Source organism: Choloepus didactylus, chromosome 22, assembly GCF_015220235.1.
Source record: "Choloepus didactylus isolate mChoDid1 chromosome 22, mChoDid1.pri, whole genome shotgun sequence".
Lineage (NCBI taxonomy): Eukaryota > Metazoa > Chordata > Mammalia > Pilosa > Megalonychidae > Choloepus > Choloepus didactylus.
Window position 1 is genome coordinate 8,564,722 of NC_051328.1, and position 23,526 is coordinate 8,588,247.

Genomic DNA, 23,526 nt, shown 5'->3' on the forward strand with positions numbered 1-23,526 from the left:
TGTGGCTGCTGTGCTGAAACAGGGGAAAGTCAGTGGCAGGAAGTTACCTACTAGGTAACAAAGAAGAGAAGTCAAGTTGCTTGTTTGGTATATGGCTCTGGAATACAGAGCGGTTCAGGTTACAGATATAAATTTGGGAGTTACCGACATATAAATGATTTTTAAAGCCGTGAGACTGGAAGAAATCACCTTGGGAGTGCATGTAGATAGAAAAGAAAAGAGGTTGGGTTGCTCCAACATTTAGAGATTGGAATCTGCAAGAGACTGAGAATTAACTCAAAGAAGTAGGAGAGAAAACAGCTGAAATCAAGTGAAGCTAGTATTTTAAGGAGAATTGTGTGATAACTGTCGTCAAGTGCTGCTGATAGCTAATAGTAGATGAGGGCTGAAAATGGCCTTGGGATTTGTGATGTGGAGGTCATTATGCCCTTGATCAGAGCAGTTTGGTGAGAGGGAGTCAAATCTGATTTCAAGAGAGAATGGCAGGAAACGGATTGAGGACAGCAAATATAAACAGCTTTTTCAAGTTTTGTTGTAAAGGGGAAGAAATAGATGAGGAGGAATTAGAGGAAAAAATAGGGTCAACAGAAAATATCTTTGAAGATGGGAGAAATAATTTGTTTGTACATTTATGGAAATGATCTAGTAGAAAGAGAAAAATTGATGACTCAAGAGAAAGAAGCAAGAATTACTGAAGTAATGTCTTTGAGTAAGTTGGAGTGGGGAAGGAAGGCAGGAGATTAACTTTTTACTGCTTGACTTGCTAACAGAACTACACATTTTGCAACTTAAAAAAATGGAAACAGCAGGAGGGAATATTTTTTAAAGTAATGTTTTCTTTAATTTCAAGATTTACTTGTGATGTGGTTTAAGGAAATTGGTTGGAAAAATTTCAGCTTGTAGATAAGAGACTCAGTTATTCTAGGATGTGAATGAATATCTGTATCCTAGCAGGTAAAGTGCTCAGGAGAGGACAGAAAAGCAGATCTAGAAATTATTATAAAAATCTGGATAGGAAAGGTACAGATGCTTGCCTACTGTGCCAGTTTGAAACTGTTATGTACCCTAGGAAAGACTATGTTCTTTAATGCAGTCTTGTGGGGGCAGACTTACTGTGGGTGAAACCTTTTGATTAGGTTGTTTCCATGGAAATGTGACCCACCCTGCTGAAGGTCAGACCTTTTGCTTAGATCATTTCCATGGAAGTGTGACCCCGCCCATTCTGGATGGGTCTTAATTAGATCACTGGAGTCCTTTAAGAGAGCTCACAGAAGGAGTTCCGAGAAGCTGGGAGAGATATTTTAGAGAGAAGCTAAGATATGTAATCCAGGGTTTGCCCTGGGGAGAAGCTAAGAGCCAACACAAACCCAGACGCTTGGAGATGCAGACAGAAAGATGCTTGGTGATGCTAAGAGATCAAGCCCAGAGTTTGCCCTGGAGAAGCTAAGAGAGGGCTCCCAGATGCTTAGAGAGAAATGCCCCAGGAGAACCAAGAAGAAAGCTGAGAGAATCTCAGAGAGACAGAAGCCCAGAGACATTTTGGAGAAAGCCGTTTTGAATTGCAACCCAGGAGCAAAGGACCAGCAGTTACCAGCCACATGCCTTCCCAGCTGACAGATGTTACAGACGCCATCAGCCTTTGTTCAGTGAAGGTATACACTTGTTTTACCTTGGTTTGAATACTTTTATGGCCTTAGAACTGTAAATTTGTAACCTAATAAATCCCCTTTATAAAAGCCAGTCCCATTTCTGGTGTTTTGCATAACAGCAGCTTTAGCAAACTGGAAAACCTACTCTAATTGGATACAGAACTTAGCAGTCCTTGTGACCTTTTAAAGATCAGCCCTAAATGAGGGGTATATTGAATCAATATAATTTAATATTTACACCCTTTGAGTTAACATTTGCAGCCCCAACATCCCTGGGCTTCCTACCTGTTTTTTCTTACTTAAGAATTCTAGATACCCTAGCTCTAATATTCAAAATCAGTTATAACTTATATTCCATTAATATTTTCTGAGTTGTCCTATGATATTCTAAAGCAAACTCTTCCCCAATCCTAAAATTATTTACTGTTAAGAAAAATGATAAAAACAACTTCTTGCATTTGTATAGAAAGCATTTGAATGTGTATGGTAACCTAATCATCACATCAAGTATGTAAGTTAGAGAGGTTTTGCTGATTCTTTGCTTTTTTCTTTGTTTTCAGAACCCTAATAATAGGGAACTTGGTAGGTGAAAGTAAACATCTCCTGTAATTTCTTAATCATTTGTGACAGAGTTATAAGGATCATTTTTGTTTGATTTTTGATTAACATTTTAAATTTTGATAAAATTAACACAATAGAGTACTTTCAAAATAATTTTTTCCTTGTATCATTTTTTTAACCTTCATTTTATTGAGATATATTCATATACCACACAGTCATACAAAACAAATCGTACTTTCGATTGTTCACAGTACCATTACATAGTTGTACATCCATCACCAAAATCAATCCCTGACACCTTCATTAGCACACACACAAAAATAACAAGAATAATAATTAGAGTGAAAAAGAGCAATTGAAGTAAAAAAGAACACTGGGTACCTTTTTCTGTTTGTTTGTTTCCTTCCCCTATTTTTCTACTCATCCATCCATAAACTAGACAAAGTGGAGTGTGGTCCTTATGGCTTTCCCAATCCCATTGTCACCCCTCATAAGCTACATTTTTATACAACTGTCTTCGAGATTCATGGGTTCTGGGTTGTAGTTTGATAGTTACAGGTATCCACCACCAGCTACCCCAATTCTTTAGAACCTAAAAAGGGTTGTCTAAATTGTGCGTAAGAGTGCCCACCAGAGTGACCTCTCGGCTCCCTTTGGAATCTCTCTGCCACTGAAGCTTATTCCATTTCCTTTCACATCCCCCTTCCGGTCAAGAAGATGTTCTCCGTCCCACGATGCCAGGTCTGCATTCCTCCCCGGGAGTCATATTCCACGTTGCCAGGGAGATTCACTCCCCTGGGTGTCCGATCCCACGCGGGGGGGGGGGGGGGGGCAGTGATCCCACCTTTCAAGTTGGCCCAGCCAGAGAGAGAGGGCCACATCTGAGCAACAAAGAGGCACTCGGGAGGAGGCTCTCAGGCACAACCATAGGGAGGCCTAGCCTCTCCCCTGCAGCAACCGTCTTCCCAAGGGTAAAACCTATGGTAGAGGGCTCAACCCATCAAACCACTAGCCCCCCATGTCTGTGGTCATGTTAGCAACCATCGAGGTGGGGCAGGCCAACACCCCCGCATTCTCCACAGGCTCCCCAAGGGGGCACTACATCTTCCTTTCCTTGTTTTTCTTCCTTTTTTTTTCTTTTTAACTTTCCCCTTTTTTTTTTTTTTAAATCTTCATTTTATTGAGATATATTCACATACCACGCAGTCATACAAAACAAATCGTACTTTCGATTGTTTACAGTACCATTACATACTGGTACATTCATCACCCAAATCAATCCCTGACACCTTCATTAGCACACACACAAAAATAACAAGAATAATAATTAGAGTGAAAAAGAGCAATTGAAGTAAAAAAGAACACTGGGTACCTTTGTCTGTTTGTTTCCTTCCCCTATTTTTCTACTCATCCATCCATAAACTAGACAAAGTGGAGTGTGGTCCTTATGGCTTTCCCAATCCCATTGTCACCCCTCATAAGCTACATTTTTATACAACTGTCTTCGAGATTCATGGGTTCTGGGTTGTAGTTTGATAGTTTCAGGTATCCACCACCAGCTACCCCAATTCTTTAGAACCTAAAAAGGGTTGTCTAAAGTGTGCGTAAGAGTGCCCACCAGAGTGACCTCTCGGCTCCTTTTGGATTCTCTCTGCCACTGAAGCTTATTTCATTTCCTTTCACATCCCCCTTTTGTTCAAGAAGATGTTCTCCGTCCCACGATGCCAGGTCTACATTCCTCCCCGGGAGTCATATTCCACGTTGCCAGGGAGATTCACTCCCCTGGGTGTCTGATCCCACGTAGGGGGGAGGGCAGTGATTTCACCTTTCAAGTTGGCTTAGCTAGAGAGACAGGGCCACATCTGAGCAACAAAGAGGCATTCGGGAGGAGGCTCTTAGGCACAACCATAGGGAGGCCTAGCCTCTCCTTTGCAGCAACCATCTTCCCAAGGGTAAAACCTGTGGTAGAGGGCTCAACCCATCAAACTACCAGTCCCCTATGTCTGTGGTCATGTTAGCAACCATGGAGGTGGGGTAGGTGAATACCCCTGCATTCTCCACAGGCTCCTCAAGGGGGCACTACATCTTTTTTTTTTTCCCTTGTTTTTCTTTTTCTTTTTTTTTTTTTTTAACTTTCCCTTCTTTTTTGAATCAACTGTATGAAAAAAAATTAAAAAGAAAACAAACATACAATAAAAGAACATTTCAAAGAGACCATAACAAGGGAGTAAGAAAAAGACAACTAACCTAAGATAACTGCTTAACTTCCAACATGTTCCTACTTTACCCCAAGAAAGTTACCTAATATAGCAACATTTCTGTGAACTTGCTCCTACTATATCCATCAGAAATTAACAGACCATAGTCATTCCTGGGCATCCCCAGAACATTAAATAGCTTATCTGTTCTTCTTGGATTATTGTTCCCCCTTCCTTAATTGCTCTCTATTTCTAGTTCCCCTACATTCTACATTATAAGCCATTTGTTTTACATTTTTCAAAGTTCACATTAGTGGTAGCATATAATATTTCTCTTTTTCTGCCTGGCTTATTTCGCTCAGCATTATGTCTTCAAGGTTCATCCATGTCATATGTTTCACGAGATCGTTCCTTTTACTGCCGCGTAGTATTCCATCATGTGTATATACCACATTTTATTTATCCACTCATCTGTTGAAGGACATTTGGGTTGTTTCCATCTCTTGGCAATTGTGAATAATGCTGCTATGAACATTGGCGTGCAGATATCTGTTCGTGTCACTGCTTTCCGATCTTCCGGGTATATACCGAGAAGTGCAATCGCTGGATCGAATGGGAACTCTATATCTAGTTTTCTAAGGAACTGCCAGACTGACTTCCAGAGTGGCTGAACCATTATACAGTCCCACCAACAGTGAATAAGAGTTCCAATTTCTCCACATCCCCTCCAGCATTTGTAGTTTCCTGTTTGTTTAATGGCAGCCATTCTAACCGGTGTTAGATGGTATCTCATTGTGGTTTTAATTTGCATCTCTCTAATAGCTAGTGAAGCTGAACATTTTTTCATGTGTTTCTTGGCCATTTGTATTTCCTCTTCAGAGAACTGTCTTTTCATATCTTTTGCCCATTTTATAATTGGGCCGTCTGTACTATTGTCATTGAGTTGTAGGATTTCTTTATATATGCAAGATATCAGTCTTTTGTCAGATACATGGTTTCCAAAAATTTTTTCCCATTGAGTTGGCTGCCTCTTTACCTTTTTGAGAAATTCCTTTGAGGTGCAGAAACTTCTAAGCTTGAGGAGTTCCCATTTATCTATTTTCTCTTTTGTTGCTTGTGCTTTGGGTGTAAAGTCTAGGAAGTGGCCTCCTAATACAAGGTCTTGAAGATGTTTTCCTACATTATCTTCTAGGAGTTTTATGGTACTTTCTTTTATATTGAGATCTTTGGTCCATTTTGAGTTAATTTTTGTGTAGGGGGTGAGGTAGGGGTCCTCTTTCATTCTTTTGGATATGGATATCCAACTCTCCCAGCCCCATTTGTTGAAAAGACCATTATGACTCAGTTCAGTGACTTTGGGGGCCTTATCAAAGATCAGTCGGCCATAGATCTGAGGGTCTATCTCCGAATTCTCAATTCGATTCCATTGATCTATATGTCTATCTTTGTGCCAGTACCATGCTGTTTTGGCAACTGTGGCTTTATAATAAGCTTCAAAGTCAGGGAGTGTAAGTCCTCCCACTTCGTTTTTCTTTTTTAGAGTGTCTTTAGCAATTCGAGGCATCTTCCCTTTCCAAATAAATTTGATAACTAGCTTTTCCAAGTCTGCAAAGTAGGTTGTTGGAATTTTGATTGGGATTGCATTGAATCTGTAGATGAGTTTGGGTAGAATTGACATCTTAATGACATTTAGCCTTCCTATCCATGAACATGGAATATTTTTCCATCTTTTAAGGTCCCCTTCTATTTCTTTTAGTAGAGTTATGTAGTTTTCTTTGTATAGGTCTTTTACATCTTTGGTTAAGTTGATTCCTAGGTACTTGATTTTTTTAGTTGCTATTGAAAATGGTATCTTTTTCTTGAGTGTCTCTTCAGTTTGTTCATTTCTAGCATATAGAAACATTACTGACTTATGTGCATTAACCTTGTATCCCGCTACATCGCTAAATTTGTTTATTAGCTCTAGTAGCTGTATCGTCGATTTCTCAGGGTTTTCTAGATATAAGATCATATCATCTGCAAACAATGACAGTTTTACTTCTTCTTTTCCAATTTGGATGCCTTTTATTTCTTTGTCTTGCCGGATTGCCCTGGCTAGCACTTCCAGCACAATGTTGAATAACAGTGGTGATAGCGGGCATCCTTGTCTTGTTCCTGATCTTAGAGGGAAGGCTTTCAGTCTCTCACCATTGAGTACTATGCTGGCTGTGGGTTTTTCATATATGCTCTTAATCATGTTGAGGAAGTTTCCTTCAATTCCTACCTTTTGAAGTGTTTTTATCAAAAAGGGATGTTGGATTTTGTCAAATGCTTTTTCAGCATCTATTGAGATGATCAATTGATTTTTCCCTTTTGACTTGTTAATGTGTTGTAATACATTGATTGATTTTCTTATGTTGAACCATCCTTGCATGCCTGGAATAAACCCCACTTGGTCATGGTGTATGATTTTTTTAATGTGTCTTTGGATTCGATTTGCAAGTATTTTGTTGAGGATTTTTGCATCTATATTCATTAGGGAGATTGGCCGGTAGTTTTCCTTTTTTGTAGCATCTTTGCCTGGTTTTGGTATTAGATTGATGTTAGCTTCATAAAATGAGTTAGGTAGTGTTCCATTTTCTTCAATGTTTTGAAAGAGTTTGAGTAAGATTGGTGTCAGTTCTTTGTGGAAAGTTTCGTAGAATTTCCTTGTATCATTTTTAAAATATGTTTACATTTCTTATTTTAAAATTTTAATTACTCACTTATTTTAACATTGTTGTAAATTGCAATGTTCTGTTGAAGAGATAAAATAACAGACTTCTCCTGTAACTTGACCAAATCTTTCAAAGTAAATTTACCCAGAAAAATCTACTTTGGGAAAATACTTGCCAGGTAAAATTATTTGGTAATTAGATTGACCACTATAACCTTTATTCCTTATCTAAGAGATATAACAGAAAATTAGAAGATTTAAAATTATTTTGCCCATACAAATTTTTCTTTTTTTAACAGCTTTGTTGAGATGTATTTCACAGCCCGTACAATTACCCATTTAAAGTGTACAATTCAGTGGCTTTTAATATATTCCCAGAGTTGTGCATCCATCACCACAATAAATTTTAGAACATTTTCATTACTCAAAAAAGAAACTCTACTCATTAGCAGTTACCTACCAATAGTCCCTCACCCCCCACCCCACTGCCATAGGCAGCCAGTAATCTACTTTCAGTCTCTATAGATTTGCCTAGTCTGAGCATTTCATGTAAATGGAATTATACAATATGTGATTCTTTATGACTTGCTTCTTTCACTTAGCGTAATGTTTTCAAGGTTCATCCATGTTGTACCATGTAACAGTACTACATTTCTTTTTCTTGCTGAGTAATTTCTATTCGGTGAATATACCACGTTTTATTTATCTATTCATCAGTTGATGGATGTTTGGGTTTTTTCCACTTCTTCGGTGCTGTGAATAATATGCTTAAAATACTATGTGCATTCATGTAGGTTTTAAATTTTGTTGTTATGTATTTTTTAAATTTATGGTAGTAACACATACATAACAGAATTTGACATAAGCAATTTTTAAGTATACAATTCAATGACATTAATTACTTTTACAATGTTGTGCTATGATTACCACCTCCATTACTCAAACTTGTCAATAACCAAAACAGAAACTCTTATCAATTAAGCAGTTACTCCCTAGCCTGTAGACCCCCAGCCCCTGAAACTTCTAATCTGTGGTCTGTAGCAATTTTACTTCTAGGTATATACCTAGAGAAAATGAAAACAGAAGGAATATTTTCTGGCACATATTGTATGTTAAAGTATAATCCTGTAGTTAGAAGATAACATAGTTTAGTTTTTCTACAGCGTTAGCATATTTGCTTTTTCTGGAACCATGTTGAGGCATAATTAGATTGTAGTTAGCTATTATTTCCAAATCTTCTGTCTTTACTTAATTTGTGTCTTGTGAATAATTTTCCATTCTTTAATTGAAATAAAATTTAGTTGATTTTTTTCCCCATTTATTGAGGTTATTTTGAAGTCCTTTACCCTTTGGCCTGATTTGCCATAGTCCTAACCAGATCTACCTCATTCATATCTCTAATTGAAGTCTGGACGGTTTTTCAGCTTTTTTAAACAGTTGCTGTATGTGCTAATACTGGCTTTCATATCTGCTGAGCTCTAGCTCTGAGTTTCCGGTGTCATACAGATACCCAAAGTTCCAGAGACTGACCAGGTTATACACAAAGAGATCAGCATCTTGTAATTTGGAGATAGCCATTACAATTCAGGAATAGATGTGACTGTTGTAAAAGCTTACAATCTAGGTACCATTATAATAAGTGTTCCCTGATAAGCTGTGCTCTAGGATTCAATTCTCAGAGTTTATACATTGTAGTTAGTTGGTGTTTTCCTTCTATAATCTAGTTTATGAATCTTTTCATAGAGTTTTTTCATTTAATTTACCTAATTTTGAATATTTAATGATGTTTGAATTTTGTTCTATGGATTGAAACAAAGGCACCCCTTTCCATGTGTTCTCCTGGTACTTTCATGGTTTCATATTTTGATATTGGCATCTTTCATTCATTTGGAATTTATTTTGGTTTAAAAAAATTACAGATCTAACTTTATTTTTTTTCCAGATATCCACCTAGTTGTCCCATTTATTTTATTTTATTTTTTTCTGATTGGTTCTTTTTTTTTTTTTTTTTAATCATCATTTTATTGAGATATATTCACATACCACGCAGTCATACAAAACAAATCGTACTTTCGATTGTTTACAGTACCATTACATAGTTGTACATTCATCACCTAAATCAATCCCTGACACCTTCATTAGCACACACACAAAAATAACAAGAATAATAATTAGAGTGAAAAAGAGCAATTGAAGTAAAAAGCAACACTGGGTACCTTTGTCTGTTTCTTTCCTTCCCCTATTTTTCTACTCATCCATCCATAAACTAGACAAAGTGGAGTGTGGTCCTTATGGCTTTCCCAATCCCATTGTCACCCCTCATAAGCTACATTTTTATACAACTATCTTCGAGATTCATGGGTTCTGGGTTGTAGTTTGATAGTTTCAGGTATCCACCACCAGCTACCCCAATTCTTTAGAACCTAAAAAGGGTTGTCTAAAGTGTGCGTAAGAGTGCCCAACAGAGTGACCTCTCGGCTCGTTTTGGAATCTCTCTGCCACTGAAGCTTATTTCATTTCCTTTCACATCCCCCTTTTGTTCAAGAAGATGTTCTCCGTCCCACGATGCCGGGTCTACATTCCTCCCCGGGAGTCATATTCCACGTTGCCAGGGAGATTCACTCCCCTGGTGTCTGATCCCACGTAGGGGGGAGGGCAGTGATTTCACCTTTCAAGTTGGCTTAGCCAGAGAGAGAGGGCCACATCTGAGCAACAAAGAGGCATTCAGGAGGAGACTCTTAGGCACAAATCTAGGGAGGCCTAGCCTCTCCTTTGCAGCAACCGTCTTCCCAAGGGTAAAACTTATGGTAGAGGGCTCAACCCATCAAACCACCAGTCCCCTATGTCTGTGGTCATGTTAGCAACCATGGAGGTGGGGTAGGCCAATACCCCTGCATTCTCCACAGGCTCCTCAAGGGAGCACTACATCATTTTTTTTTCCTTGTTTTTCTTTCTTTCTTTCTTTTTTTTTTTTTTTTAACTTTCCCTTCTTTTTTAAATCAACTGTATGAAAAAAAAAGTTAAAAAGAAAACAAACATACAATAAAAGAACATTTCAAAGAGACCATAACAAGGGAGTAAGAAAAAGACGACTAACCTAAGATAACTGCTTAACTTCCACCATGTTCCTACTTTACCCCAAGAAAGTTACATAATATAGCAACCTTTCTGTGAACTTGTTCCTACTATATCCATCAGAAATTAACAGATCATAGTCATTTCTGGGCATCCCCAGAACGTTAAATAGCTTATCTGTTCTTCTTGGAATATTGTTCCCCCTTCCTTAATTGCTCTCTACTGCTAGTTCCCCTACATTCTACATTATAAACCATTTGTTTTACATTTTTCAAAGTTCACATTAGTGGTAGCATATAATATTTCTCTTTTTGTGCCTGGCTTATTTCACTCAGCATTATGTCTTCAGGGTTCATCCATGTTGTGATATGTTTGACGAGATCGTTCCTTCTTATTGCCGCGTAGTATTCCATCGTGTGTATATACCACATTTTATTTATCCACTCATCTGTTGAAGGACATTTGGGTTGTTTCCATCTCTTGGCAATTGTGAATAATGCTGCTATGAACACTGGCGTGCAGATATCTGTTTGTGTCACTGCTTTCCGATCTTCCGGGTATATACCGAGAAGTGCAATCGCTGGATCGAATGGTAGCTCTATATCTAGTTTTCTAAGGAACTGCCAGACTGACTTCCAGAGTGGCTGAACCATTATACAGTCCCACCAACAATGAATAAGAGTTCCAATTTCTCCACATCCCCTCCAGCATTTGTAGTTTCCTGTTTGTTTAATGGCAGCCATTCTAACCGGTGTTAGATGGTATCTCATTGTGGTATTAATTTGCATCTCTCTAATAGCTAGTGAAGCTGAACATTTTTTCATGTGTTTCTTGGCCATTTGTATTTCCTCTTCAGAGAACTGTCTTTTCATATCTTTTGCCCATTTTATAATTGGGCCGTCTGTACTATTGTCATTGAGTTGTAGGATTTCTTTATATATGCAAGATATCAGTCTTTTGTCAGATACATGGTTTCCAAAAATTTTTTCCCATTGAGTTGGCTGCCTCTTTACCTTTTTGAGAAATTCCTTTGAGGTGCAGAAACTTCCAAGCTTGAGGAGTTCCCATTTATCTATTTTCTCTTTTGTTACTTGTGCTTTGGGTGTAAAGTCTAGGAAGTGACCGCCTAATACAAGGTCTTGAAGATGTTTTCCTATATTATCTTCTAGGAGTTTTATGGTACTTTCTTTTATATTGAGATCTTTGGTCCATTTTGAGTTAATTTTTGTGTAGGGGGTGAGGTAGGGGTCCTCTTTCATTCTTTTGGATATGGATATCCAACTCTCCCAGCCCCATTTGTTGAAAAGACCATTATGACTCAGTTCAGTGACTTTGGGGGCCTTATCAAAGATCAGTCGGCCATAGATCTGAGGGTCTATCTCCGAATTCTCAATTCGATTCCATTGATCTATATTTCTATCTTTGTGCCAGTACCATGCTGTTTTGGCAACTGTGGCTTTATAATATGCTTCAAAGTCAGGGAGTGTAAGTCCTCCCACTTCATTTTTCTTTTTTAGAGTGTCTTTAGCAATTCGAGGCATCTTCCCTTTCCAAATAAATTTGATAACTAGCTTTTCCAAGTCTGCAAAGTAGGTTGTTGGAATTTTGATTGGGATTGCATTGAATCTGTAGATGAGTTTGGGTAGAATTGACATCTTAATGACATTTAGCCTTCCTATCCATGAACATGGAATATTTTTCCATCTTTTAAGGTCCCCTTCTATTTCTTTTAGTAGAGTTATGTAGTTTTCTTTGTATAGGTCTTTTACATCTTTGGTTAAGTTGATTCCTAGGTACTTGATTTTTTTGGTTGCTATTGAAAATGGTATCTTTTTCTTGAGTGTCTCTTCAGTTTGTTCATTTCTAGCATATAGAAACATTACTGACTTATGTGCATTAATCTTGTATCCCGCGACTTTGCTAAATTTGTTTATTAGCTCTAGTAGCTGTATCGTCGATTTCTCAGGGTTTTCTAGATATAAGATCATATCGTCTGCAAACAATGACAGTTTTACTTCTTCTTTTCCAATTTGGATGCCTTTTATTTCTTTGTCTTGCCGGATTGCCCTGGCTAGCACTTCCAGCACAATGTTGAATAACAGTGGTGACAGCGGGCATCCTTGTCTTGTTCCTGATCTTAGAGGGAAGGCTTTCAGTCTCTCACCCTTGAGTACTATGCTGGCTGTGGGTTTTTCATATATGCTCTTTATCATGTTGAGGAAGTTTCCTTCAATTCCTACCTTTTGAAGTGTTTTTATCAAAAAGGGATGTTGGATTTTGTCAAATGCTTTTTCAGCATCTATTGAGATGATCAATTGATTTTTCCCTTTCGAGTTTTTAATGTGTTGTAATACATTGATTGTTTTTCTTATGTTGAACCATCCTTGCATGCCTGGAATGAACCCCACTTGGTCATGGTGTATGATATTTTTAATGTGTCTTTGGATTCGATTTGCAAGTATTTTGTGGAGGATTTTTGCATCTATATTCATTAGGGAGATTGGCCGGTAGTTTTCCTTTTTTGTAGCATCTTTGCCTGGTTTTGGTATTAGATTGATGTTAGCTTCATAAAATGAGTTAGGTAGTGTTCCCTTTTCTTCAATGTTTTGAAAGAGTTTGAGTAAGACTGGTGTCAGTTCTTTCTGGAAAGTTTGGTAGAATTCCCCTGTGAAGCCATCTGGCCCTGGGCATTTATTTGTGGGAAGAGTTTTGATGACTGATTGGATCTCTTTGCTTGTGATGGGTTGGTTGAGGTCTTCTATTTCTTCTCTGGTCAGTCTAGGTTGTTCATATGTTTCCAGGAAATTGTCCATTTCTTCTACAGTATCCAGTTTGTTGCCATACAGTTGTTCATAATATCCTCTTATAATTTTTTTAATTTCTTCAGGATCTGCAGTTATGTCACCTTTTTCATTCATTATTTTGTTTATATGGGTCTTCTCTCTTTTTGATTTTGTCAGTATAGCTAGGGGCTTGTCAATCTTGTTGATCTTCTCAAAGAACCAACTTTTGGTGATATTTATCCTCTCTATTGTTTTTTTGTTCTCTATGTCATTTATTTCTGCTTTAATCCTTGTTATTTCTTTTCTTCTACTTTGTTTAGGATTGGTTTGCTGTTCAATTTCTAGCTTCTTCAGTTGATCCATTAGTTCTTTGATTTTGGCTCTTTCTTCCTTTTTAATATATGTGTTTAGTGCTATAAATTTCCCCCTTAGCACTGCTTTTGCTGCATCCCATAGGTTTTGGTATGTTGTGTTCTCATTTTCATTCGTCTCTATATATTTAGCAATTTCTCTTGCTATTTCTTCTTTAACCCACTGATTGTTTAGGAGTGTGTTGTTTAACCTCCAGGTATTTGTGAATTTTCTAAGTCTCTGATGGTTATTGACTTCTAATTGTATTCCATTGTGGCCAGAGAATGTGCTTTGAATAATTTCAATCTTTTTAAATTTATTGAGGCTTGTTTTATGTCCCAGCATATGATCTATTCTGGAGAAAGTTCCGTGAGCACTAGAAAAGTATGTGTATCCTGGTGATTTGGGATGTAATGTCCTGTAGATGTCTGTTAAATCTAATTCATTTATCAGATTGTTTAGGTTTTCAATTTCCTTATTGGTCTTCTGTCTGGTTGATCTATCTATAGGAGAGAGTGATGTGTTGAAGTCTCCCACAATTATTGTGGAAACATCAATTGCTTCCTTTAGTTTTGCCAGTGTTTCTCTCATGTATTTTGTGGCACCTTGATTGGGTGCATAGACATTTACGATTGTTATTTCTTCTTGCTGAATTGCCCCTTTTATTAGTATGTAGTGGCCTTCTTTGTCTCTCAAAACATCCCTGCATTTGAAGTCTATTTTATCTGAGATTAATATTGCTACACCTGCTTTCTTTTGGCTGTAGCTTGCATGAAATATTTTTTTCCATCCTTTCACTTTCAGTTTCTTTGTGTCCCTGTGTCTAAGATGAGTCTCTTGTATGCAACATATTGATGGTTCATTTTTTTTGATCCATTCTGCGAATCTATATCTTTTAATTGGGGAGTTTAATCCATTTACATTCAACGTTATAACCGTGAAGGCATTTCTTGAATCGGCCATCTTATCCTTTGGTTTATGTTTGCCATATTTTTCCCCTCTCTCTATTAATATCCTTTATTGTACCCATGCCGAACCTCTTTAGTACTGAACCTTTCTCCAAGTCTCTCTGTCCTGTCTTTGTTTCTCTGTCTGTAGGGCTCCCTTTAGTATCTCCAGTAGGGCAGGTCTCTTGTTAGCAAATTCTCTCAGCATTTGTTTGTCTGTGAAAAATTTAAGCTCTCCCTCAAATTTGAAGGAAAGCTTTGCTGGATAAAGTATTCTTGGCTGGAAATTTTTCTCACTCAGAATTTTAAATATATCGTGCCACTGCCTTCTTGTCTCCATGGTGGCTGCTGAGTAGTCACTACTTAGTCTTATGCTGTTTCCTTTGTATGTGGTGAATTGCTTTTCTCTTGCTGCTTTCAGAACTTGCTCCTTCTCTTCTGTGTTTGACAGTGTGATCGGTATATGTCTCGGAGTGGGTTTATTTGGATTTATTCTATTTGGAGTTCGCTGAGCATTTATGATTTGTGTATTTATGTTGTTTAGAAGATTTGGGAAGTTTTCCCCAACAATTTCTTTGAATACTCTTCGTAGACCTTTACCCTTTTCTTCCCCTTCTGGGACACCAATGAGTCTTATATTTGGACGTTTCATATTATCTATCATATCCCTGAGGTCCATTTCGATTTTTTCAATTTTTTTCCCCATTCTTTCTTTTATGCTTTCATTTTCCATTCTGTCATCTTCCAGGTCACTGATTCGTTGTTCAGCTTCCTCTAGTCTTGTACTATGAGTGTCCGGAATCTTTTTAATTTGGTCAACAGTTTCTTTAATTTCCATAAGATCATCCATTTTTTTATTTAGTCTTGCAATGTCTTCTTTATGCTCTTCTAGAGTCTTCTTGATTTCCTTTATCTCCCGTACTATGGTCTCATTGTTCATCTTTAGTTCTTTGAGTAGCTGCTCTAGGTGCTGTGTCTCTTCTGGTTTTTTGATTTGGGTGCTTGGGCTTGGGTTATCCATATCGTCTGGTTTTTTCATATGCTTTATAATTTTCTGTTGTTTTTGGCCTCGTGGCATTTGCTGAACTTGATAGGGTTCTTTTAGGGTTTGTAGACCTGTTGAAGTCCTTATCTCTAATTTATCAGATCTACAGCTTCGTGGAGTACACTTTCTCTAACTAACCAGCGGGTGGCGTCCACGAGCCACCTGTTCTCCACAAGCCAGTTCTCCCCTCCTTAGCCTTTTTGGTGAGTGGGGGAGTTAGTCTTGTGGGGCCCAATTGGTGTACCAAGCTTGCGTGTGTAGTTGGTGTTGCCTGCCCTGTATGTGGGGCGTGTTTCTGGGCAGTCGTGGAGGGGGGGTGGCCCTAACAATCAAATCTCCCTGGTGATCCTAGAGTTTTAAAGCTGCTGCAATAGTCTAATCCTTCAGTTCAGTCCTGCCACAGTTTGTCTCTGCCACTGACCCACAAGTCCTTGGTATTGGCGTATGGCTCCTGAGACTTGCAAGTGGGCTCCTCTTCCAGGCTGTGCACCCCGGGTCCTCTGTTGAGGGATGACTGTGCTATGTCACAGGTGAGTGCTGTCCCCCCAGGGCAGTTCTGGGCTGCTGGGCTGTGTAGGGAGGCTCCCAGTCTGCTCAAATGATGGCTGAATGGGGCTTTGTTAATTCACACTGCTCCACCTTCCCAACTCTGGGACAATCAGCTGAGGTTGGAGGGAAGGCTAATGTCCACGCCCAGTTTTGTGGTGTGTGCCTGTTATTTGAAGCACTTCCGTCACACTGGGTTGTCTGGGGCAGCTCTGGGCTATGGGGCTGGCAATGGGCAGGAGTGTTTCCTGTCCACCAGAATGGTGGGTGTGAGCGGACACCCCTCTTTTCTTGGGAAGTTGTGGTGTTTAGTGAATTTTCTCAGCCACTGAATTATTGCCTTTTGTCTCAGAGCTCTCTTAGTTCTGCTCTTGACTTGACGTGCCCAAATTGAAAGCCTTTGAAGCTTTCTGTATTGGGCTTCTTAGAGTAATTGTTTTAGAAAAAGAAAAAAGGATTAAAAAAAAAAAAAAAAAAAAAAGGGCCCTCCTCAGAGATCTAATGGGTTATTGAAATGCTAAGAGACAAAGCAACCAGGGCCATTAGGGAAAGGTCCACAGGGCAGAGAGATCGGCTTTTCTTCGGGATTTGTATATGCGCCTTAGGGCCTGAGCTCCGCCCTTCCCCTTTCTGTGTTCACCAGAACTCCAAAAATCCTCCGCTTTTATTTTGGAGTTTTTCGTGTTGTTTTTTTTTTTTCTATGCCTGTCTCCTCTCTGCTGGGCTGGCTGCTCTCAGATTCTCTGGTGTCTGGTCTCAGTCTATCTATGGTTGGAGTCTGGATCAGTAGAATGAGTTTCCGATAAGAGCAGCCACTGCAGTTCTCCCTTCTCCTTCCCGGAGCTGACAGCCCCTCCTCCCACGGGACTGAGCCTGGCAGGGAGGGGCGCGGGTCCCCTGGCTGCAAAAACTTACAGATTTCGCTGATCTCAGCAGTTCCACGTTTTCATGAGTGTTGTATGAAGTATGCCCAAAGTCAGATTGCTCTGTGGTGTCCAGTCCACGCAGTTCCTGGCTTTCTACCTACTTTCCTGGAGGAGTAACTAAAACATACAGCTCACCAGTCTGCCATCTTGCCCCGCCTCCCCCATTTATTTTATAGTCCATCTTTTTCCCAATTTGAGATACCAAATTTCTTCATGTATTTAGTTCTGTTTTTGGACTTTGTTTTGTACAGTTTATGTTTCTTATGTTTCAATACCAAAGTGCTGTTTTTGTTTGATTTAAATTTTATTGTGGTAAAAATATATACAACATAGCATTTCCCACTTTAACAGTTTTTAGGTATTAAATTCAGTCGTGTTAATTACATTCACAATGTGCTACCATTACCACCAATATCATAGTGTTTTTTTTTTTTTTTTTTTTTTTTTTTTTTTTTTTATGGCTTGAAAATTTTTATTTAACGTCAGCAAATATTGGAAATAGAAAAAGGAATTCTGCAGAATTTCACAAATAAACCTTCCAATTTCCACTAACAAATGTTATCATTCAACGGCTAAGCAATTATAATGCTACGAACATTCACCACAATGAATGTGCTGAAATAGAAAACAGGCAAAGAGAGACGTTAAAATATTACTTACAACAGCATTATTACAATGTATTTTCTTTAAAACTCCAACGTGGATTTTATCACTTCAAAAGATATACAGCATTTCCGTTATATTTGCAAACTTAACCTTATACATCTTTTAAAATCTTGAAAAATTTTTAAGCAATCTAAAAAGCACTTAGCAAAACTGATTAAGTCTACATAATGGAATACTATCCACTCCAGTATAAATTTTAGTTTTAGGAGAAGATGACTGTAAACACTCAATATTATACAACATGCATAGACTATACTGACCTTCCTTCTTCTGAACTGTAATGTGACTGCAATTGTGCTTTACTAAAATTAGGAAAAGCTGCAGAGATCCAGGGAGGGGCAGAAGGAGTGTCTGTTTTCAAGCATTGCACAAGATCACTGATTCAGATTAGCTGACCACACTGAGCCAATCTGAGGCAAAGTTTCACTTGATATTAAAAGCTTGAATCCTAGGTCACTAGATTTAGAAACAGGCTAGACAAAAGAGAAAAGGAGGCTCTTGGTTTTGAGTTGGTTCCCTCTTTCCTTTGCTCCCACAAGCAGGGATCCAGTTAGTGTAGTGCACTGCTTGGCTTATTTTTGGTGTGCAATTGCACCAATGGTACATCTTAGAAGACAAAAATCGGGCATAGTTGAAATTTAAAGTGACAATGAGCACACTTACAGTGGTGTGTTTGAGAAAACTTTATATACACAGAAAACAACTGCTTAATTAGCCCACCACAGTAGGGTTTTAAAACTCAACTATTCTTTCATTTTCATTTTATGATTAGAGGTTTGTGGCCATCAAAGGGTCTTACCAGTTGAAAACAATCAAACACCGTTTGGAGGAACTAGTGTCCCGGCAGGCACAAACCCACCAAGAGGACGAGGTGGACGTGGCTCTGCCGAGGCCAGTGACCCCTGGGCTCCTTCACCTCCCTGACCAGCACGACCAGGGCCAAAGAGCCACATTACCGAGTCCATCACCGTTCAGACCAGTTAACACAACATTCAAGTAATAAGGTGTTTGAATGGATAAGTGAAAAAAAATTTTACCTAACACTTTACACATACACATAAAATTAAATAAAACAAACTTTTAATGCATACGCAATACAATTTATATCTTTTAGGATTTCTAAACTAAAAGTTAAACTATCATTTGCTTAATGATACTATATTTTGCACAATAACTTATACTTAGGAGAATTTTCCACAAAAATATATATAATTATGACATTCACATTGATAATTTTTAAGAAGACAAAGCTTAAGGGAACATTACGTCTTAAGCGGTTATCATGGTGGACCCTTGACACCCCAGACACGACCTGCTGATGCACCTAATTCTTGATATGTTAAAAAGGGTCTTCACATAAATAGACCAAACCACTCAACTTTTAAAGCTAAGTGATTTCTTGCATTTACAACATCATTGCAAAGACTGTGTAATGAAAACATGTTTAAAGCACAGTGCTATCTTATGCATGAAACTACAACAAAGGCAGTCAGGCCAAGACTCTATCTTTTTTCTTTCTGTCAAATGAACATTATGTGCCCCTTTTCCTTGGGGAGAAAGCCAAAATTCAACTGCTGAGATCCTAAGTGCCCCAGCACTGTGACCTCTCGGGACTGGAGCCCACTCAGTGCCAGGAGCCAAGCACTAGGACAGTGCAGAATGCAGACGAATGCCTGGCACTGCTGTCTGCTGGTCCTGCTAAATAATAATTAGCATCAAACCTCAAAGCACTGCCCGGAAGGATCGATTCTTAAGGAAAAGAGCCTGGGCGTGGAGAGGAACAGATCTCCCGGCAGAGTGAGAAACCCACTGCAGCAAGCTGCCTACTGCTGCTTTAATACGAAGGACGTCTGGACAAGAAGCAAGGAGAACCCAAAGCTTTGGGTCATCCTTAGTGTCCCCTTTAAAAGATGTGCAAAACCCACGCGGACTCCACCCCATGTTTTTCCTGCCATTTTCCAGTACACACAGCAGGTTTGTGATACAAACACAAACAAAAGTCTCCATCGTTTCTAGTGTTATTTTGTCTCCAGGTAGGAAAAGCGAGCTGTGCATGCCCTCGCTCTGCTCTGCTGCTGTTTCTTGCATGCTTTTACCTGACCAACAGACACCTGGCATAGGTGCAAAATTACAAAAGTTGGAAAAGTCCCATTTTACTCCCCTTTTGAATGACCTTTCTCTAGTTTCTAAAAAAAAATACACAATTCCAATCTCTAGGGTCAGTCTCTAGCTGACTCTTTCTAAAGAAAAAAAATCAGCTGACTTAGAAGAAAAGCAAGGTGCTTGGGACTCAAAAACGCATCAAATTTTAATTGCATATTTAAAATTCTTAAGAATTCCATTTATGTCTTAGAGCATCTGCATCCCCCTGCCCCCCTTTTTGGTACTCAAAGCAGAAAAAGTGTTTAACTTTGAAAATGAGGCCAAAAAATTAAAAATTAAAACAGAAAAGGTACTTCAACATATCTTGTGCAGGCTGAACTGAGTGTGGAGATGGGGAAAGAGGATTCCATAAGAATGCAGTTTGACTATCTGTTCCTCAACCCCACAGGAGGTCCACAATCTGTTAAAAAATCAAAATCATTCTGGAGTCTTAGAACATTTATTAGAAATTTTTACTAGTTACCAGCCCAAGCAGAAGGCATTACATACCATTTTGTAGATTGTTTCTTTTCATCTTGGTCTTCACAGACCTATAAATCGATCACTTCTCTGCCCTGTACTATAATAATAAAAGAGGGGTGGTGCTGTGGTGGATCACATCAGTACGTGAAGGACCAAAAGGATATATGGAGTGACATGTAAAAGGCAAACCAGGAGACCAGGGGACAATGTGTAGCTTTTATAAAACCATCACCAGCTATTCCAATACCCTTTACTGAGCTAACCTGACATGTGGACCCTGCATGCTGTCAGAATCTGCAGCCAGCCCTCCCCTGTCTCTTAATCCCAGTGATGTCATCTTTGGCAAGCAATATACTTTAGAAAAGAAATAAGACACGAAAACACAAAAAAGATCGATAATCTGGTTGCCAAAGGGAGAAGGCACCGATTCCAAGGGTACGAGCACCAGGTACAGTGGTGTGGACCAAATCTCTTGGAGCTAGGTGGGGGGGGAATGAGGGGGGCAACCGTCCTGCGACGACAACGCTGAGAAACAAAGCCAAAAGCTTCGGGGTCCACGTGCCCTGCAGGCTGTAGTGTCCAAGGACAGGTGCCGTGAACGGGCTTCCGACCACTTGGGAAGGGAGAAAGGAGAGGCTGAGGCCCACCACGTTTATAAGCCATAATTACACCCCAAGTTTAGGGAAGCGAGGGTCCCATCTGGACACTTGGCACAATGAGGATTACCATGCAGCCTGCCCATGGGTGTGACTTCCAAAGAAGCATGATATAACTTAGGTGGTGGCCTCAGGAAAGAACATGAGGAACTTTCTAGAAGGTCACGAGGGTCACAGTTAGTCTGAAAATTACATTATGCACAAAGAAACTGCAGGCCATGCGGGAAGAGCGCTGAGCCTTCCTAGCCGGCTCCCTGTTCCGAAGCTGTGGACTGGGAGGAGCTGCCGTGGGGGGGGGCTCCGACTGGGGAGACAGCTCCCAGAGTCCCGGGAGGTGCACGGGCCGTGAGATCTCCCAGCACTCGGGCAGAGCGGGAAAGGTGCGATGGGGCGCTCTGGGAAGTGGCGCCAACGTGGAGGAACGAGCGAAGAATTAAGGCAGGTGCAGCACAGGACTGGAAGTAGATGCCTTTTTTTGGTAGTAGCTGCTTGTCCACAGAGATGTGATGCAGATGGCTAGGAGATGTCTGGTAATACCTGATATCCTGGACAACACCATAGTCCACACCAAGTGTCCGAGCGGCCAGTGCTCCTCAGGAGGCGGCCGTATATCTGACGTCGAGAACAGAAGCAGCCTCGTCTTCCTCTTCAGGCATCTTAATAGAATTATCCGGGGACTTTACAGGTTTCTGGTTACTGGGCCCATTGGTCTCTTCTTTGCCATGTTCTGCCTCCCATTCTTGTAAAACTTCATCTATGTTGAAGCGCCGTCGATAATTTACAAAAAAGTTTTTCACTTGTACCACTGATTTGTTCCCAATCACATCTGAGATTGCCTGAAAATCTCGGCCATATTTCCTGATGGCTTGTACGGCGAGAAGCTGCTCTTCTGTGGTCCAACGTGCATTAAATTTCTGAACCATCTCCGGAAGTCGGTACGGTTCTATTCCACCATCAAGTTTTTCTTTGAGAGCACTGTTTGTCTGTTTAATATTCTGAATCTGGCGCTTGAGTGAAACCAGCTCCATATCCAGCTGTCTCAGCACCGTGGTAGCAGCAGTGGCATTGGCAGAAACAGCCTCCACATCTTCTTGAGAAAGAAACATTCCTTTTGGAGGTTTCCTTTTCGCTCTATTTTTAGCCTGTGTGCTATGTTTTTCTTTTTTGACCTGAGGAACTGTCTCAGCTGGGGGGACCTCCTTTTTGCTTTCCTTGTTTTGATCAACCTCAATGTCAATGGGGTTATTTCCATTTGTTTCTTCCAGTTCATCCTCACTTTCCTCACGCTCCCGCTTCTGCTTCCGAGCATGGCGATCCATAACACTGGTTTTAGTCCTTGTCTTTTTCCAAGAGTAGTAAAATTTCACCAGACTTGCAATAGATTTATCAGGAAGCATTTGTTGGATTCTATGAAAAGTTTTCCCATGAAAACTAAAGGCTTGCTCAAACAAGACTTTATCTTCCACAGTCCACTCATCTGGGAATGGGGTAAAGTTGGGCAAATCAGCCAAAGATTTTTCAATATTATGCTTATGCCAAAAAAGCATCCCAAGAGCCTGTTCCATGTTGTACCCATGCTTCTCTTTAGCAATGGCAATGTACTCATCCACTGAAAAACAAGGTGAGACCAGTAAGCAGGTGGTGGGACAGAGCACAGTCTATGTTGCTGGAATTGATACTGAGAGATCTAGTTAAAGCCTGCCATGCACAAGACTAAAAATAAAGAATAGAATATAACACAGTACACCATAAAATAGATCCCATTACGGATCTCTTTCACATATATAAATTCCACAGAAATGGCTGGAAGAACATATTTAAATATTAACAATTGTCTCTTCAAGGTGAGATTATGATTATTTTCTTATTTTATTTAAAACTTGGTTCTACTTCTTTCCACAGCAAATATTTTGATACTTTGAAAAATTATTTAGAAATAAAAAGAAATATGAAATTTGGGTTCATTTTTAATCTTGGCTGAGGTTGAAAAATAAGTAAGCTATTTTTGGGTTAAAAAAGTTCTAAGAGTTAATTCTAAATTTTATATAAACTGTATATCAATTGGGTCTGGGAACACCTGTGGACCTCAACTCACTAGCTTGCAACTGTAAACAAAATACTTAGCTGTTCTGAGCTTCAGGTCCATCTATTAAGAAAGAATTCCACTGACCTTACAGAGTTAAGTGCATTAAATTAGAATGTTGAAAAGTACCTTATGACGATAAGGGTGTATGTGTGTGTGTGTGTGTGTGTGTGTGCCTTGCAATGACATTAGATATTCTAAAGGAATATCTAATATCTACAAGCTTGCGTGTGTAGTTGGTGTTGCCTGCCCTGTATATGGGGCGTGTTTCTGGGCAGTCAGGGAGGGAGGGGGATGGCTCTAACAATCAAATCTCCCTGGTGATCCTAGAGTTTTAAAGCTGCTGCAATAGTCTAATCCTTCAGTTCAGTCCTGCCACAGTTTGTCTCTGCCACTGACCCACAAGTCCTTGGTATTGGCGTATGGCTCCTGAGACTTGCAAGTGGGCTCCTCTTCCAGGCTGTGCACCCCGGGTCCTCTGTTGAGGGATGACTGTGCTATGTCACAGGTGAGTGCTGTCCCCCCAGGGCAGTTCTGGGCTGCTGGGCTGTGTAGGGAGGCTCCCAGTCTGCTCAAATGATGGCTGAATGGGGCTTTGTTAATTCACACTGCTCCACCTTCCCAACTCTGGGACAATCAGCTGAGGTTGGAGGGAAGGCTAATGTCCACGCCCAGTTTTGTGGTGTGTCCCTGTTATTTGAAGCACTTCCGTCACACTGG

The 23,526-nt window shown here is 39.7% G+C and overlaps 2 protein-coding genes across 4 annotated transcripts in view; one reads left to right on the plus strand and one right to left on the minus strand.

Annotated features, from left to right (window-relative positions):
* CHD9 (chromodomain helicase DNA binding protein 9) overlaps window positions 1-23,526 on the plus strand; it is a 284,977-nt gene that overhangs the window by 65,806 nt on the left and 195,645 nt on the right. The window lies entirely within an intron of this gene.
* LOC119518723 (REST corepressor 1) lies at window positions 20,893-22,327 on the minus strand. Its single transcript, XM_037816049.1, has one exon. The coding sequence runs from the start codon at window positions 22,286-22,288 to the stop codon at window positions 21,317-21,319; it is 972 nt and encodes a 323-aa protein (XP_037671977.1). The 5' UTR covers window positions 22,289-22,327; the 3' UTR covers window positions 20,893-21,316.

Coding starts and splice junctions, on each gene's coding strand:
- LOC119518723 (XM_037816049.1), bottom strand. CDS start 22,288: ATGGAACAGGCTCTTGGGATGCTTTTTTGGCATAAGCATAATATTGAA.